This window comes from Plectropomus leopardus, unplaced genomic scaffold (genome assembly GCF_008729295.1).
Source record: "Plectropomus leopardus isolate mb unplaced genomic scaffold, YSFRI_Pleo_2.0 unplaced_scaffold22207, whole genome shotgun sequence".
NCBI classification, from domain to species: Eukaryota; Metazoa; Chordata; class Actinopteri; order Perciformes; family Serranidae; genus Plectropomus; species Plectropomus leopardus.
Genome location: NW_024624057.1, coordinates 1 through 2,187, shown reverse-complemented (window position 1 = coordinate 2,187; position 2,187 = coordinate 1). Strand labels below are relative to the sequence as shown.

The 2,187-nt window shown below is 40.0% G+C and overlaps 1 protein-coding gene across 1 annotated transcript; it reads left to right on the top strand.

The window, feature by feature from the left end:
• Positions 1-230: 230 nt before the first annotated feature.
• Positions 231-839, top strand: LOC121965898 (monocarboxylate transporter 13-like; the record flags this gene model as incomplete). Its single annotated transcript, XM_042516009.1, has 1 exon — positions 231-839. A coding segment is annotated over one exon (575 nt), but the record flags the coding sequence as incomplete, so codon positions are not given.
• Positions 840-2,187: the final 1,348 nt, after the last annotated feature.

Genomic DNA, 2,187 nt, shown 5'->3' with positions numbered 1-2,187 from the left:
TTTATTGTGATTTTTAATGTTATCATTAAATATTTTTTTCAGGTCATTTTCTGTTTTTGCAACTTTTTGCAAATTTCTCACTAATTTTTATGTCATGTCTTGTTGCCTTCTTTCCATGTTTTTGAAATAAATCGGGTCACTTTGTTCAGGTTTCAAAGTTTTAACAGGACCTATGAAAGAGATGCTTTTTATCATAAAAAACTGGGATGTCAAGTGAGGATGAAGCTCAGTATTTTATTTTCTTTCCCTCCAGGTGGATTCAAAGAGCAGGTCATCGTGCACTGCAGTGCTGCAGCGAGTGTCCTCCTACCTGGAGCTGCCGCTGCTCTTCGAGAGGCCATACATCACCTACACGCTGGCCGTCACTCTTCTTAACGTCGGCTACTTTGTGCCATATTTCCACCTGGTGGCCCACAGTCGCCAAGCCGGCTTCTCGGAGTACCAAGCCGCTTTTGTCATGTCAGCCGCCGGCGCTACAGACATTTTGGGGCGCGTGGCGTCGGGCTGGTTCTCAGACCTGGGTCACTTCCGGCCGATTCATCTGCTGACCACGTGGACGACGCTGGCGGGAGTGTTCATCATGCTGCTGCCTGTGAGCTCGCTGTCCGGCTCGTACGCCGCTCTGATGGTGATCAGCCTCCTCTACGGCTTCTGCTCGGGGGCGCTGACGTCTCTGGTGTTTGCGGTGGTGCCCATGATAGTGGGCGTGGAGCGCATGATGGGGGCCCTCGGCCTGCTGCAGCTGATCGAGAGCGGCGCGGGGCTGCTGGGGACGCCTCTGTCAGGTGAGTTACGCAGGTCATAATGCAGGTCATGTCACCATGTTCCAAGTCATCTGCTGCGACCTCATCAAGTCATAAATACAAGTTAGCACACTAAAGCTTGAAGAAGTCAAACATTAATTAAGTAATCAGGGTCAGACAGTTCTCTTTCTTCCTCTCAGGGTTTGAACAGTCATAAACAGGTGGAAAAGTAAAGTTTGCAAATAGCAAAGTTTTGGAAAACTAAATATACCTTTAAAGTTTTGGAAAAGTCTTGATATTTTGTTTCTCAAACCTGTATGATAAAACATTATGTTTTTAAGAACCACTGGAAAGTTGAAAATCCAATGGTAATTACTGGTTTTAAGCTTCTGGCTGTGATAATTTTTTTTTTTGTTTTTTTGTTATTTGTTATTTTTCTTTAAAAATTGCCAAAAACTTAAAGAGAGAAAAAACTGCCAACATTTTTCTGCAAAATTAAAAAAAAATACCCTCAAAGGCATGTTTTCTTTAAGGACAAGCAGTAAAAAAATACGAAATATAGCCAAATAATGAACAATAAAAAGGATCTTACAGAAACTGTCAGTGGCAAAACAAGCACTTTAATTTAAAGTGACGGTATATAATTAAAAAAAAGCGTTGTTCCCATTTGTCACTTAAATGCAAAAACATGAGAAAAAAGGAGCTAGGCTGAAACTTTGACAAAAACCATGTCTGAGGAGAAAGAGGAGAGCACTCACATATTCACAGATGTTTTCACAGCAGAGGTGTTGACTTTGTCACAGCAAGCAAAGCACAAGTGACACCAGTAACACTCACGACGGCTCGGCTGCAGCAGTAATTAGTGTCATTAGTTGCACTTGTGTGTGACAAGTGAAAACTCAGTTACACTCAAGTTTCCATCCACATTTTCCCCCTCTGTTTCTGTGGAAAAAAACTCCAGTATCTCACCAGAAGTTATTTTCCAAAATGTAGCCGCATCAAATAAGTGTCACAGTGTTATGACCTTTTTCTGTTGAATAATTCAGCACAACACAGATTACTTTAAAGCAAAGCAGCAATCATGCGATCAGTGTTTTTTCTTTATGTGCATGAGAGAAGCAAGCATGCATTTCATTTGGGTTCTTCAGTCTTATTAGGTTTAGGTTTTATCATCCCTCCTCCGCAGCCATTGTTTGCCACTATTTATACTTTTTTTAAAATTCCCCAGTATATGATCAATGTGTTTTTTGCATTTTATTTTGTTTTCGCTTGCTGCCTTGTTTTTATCTGTTGCTTTTCTGAAAAGCCATTTGTAACTTTTAAGAAAGAAAAAGTTGAGAAAAATGCTATATAAGTTTATCATCATCATCATCATCATTATTATTATTATTATTATTATTATTATCTGCCATTGTACACTACTTTTTATACTTTTTTATTTTAA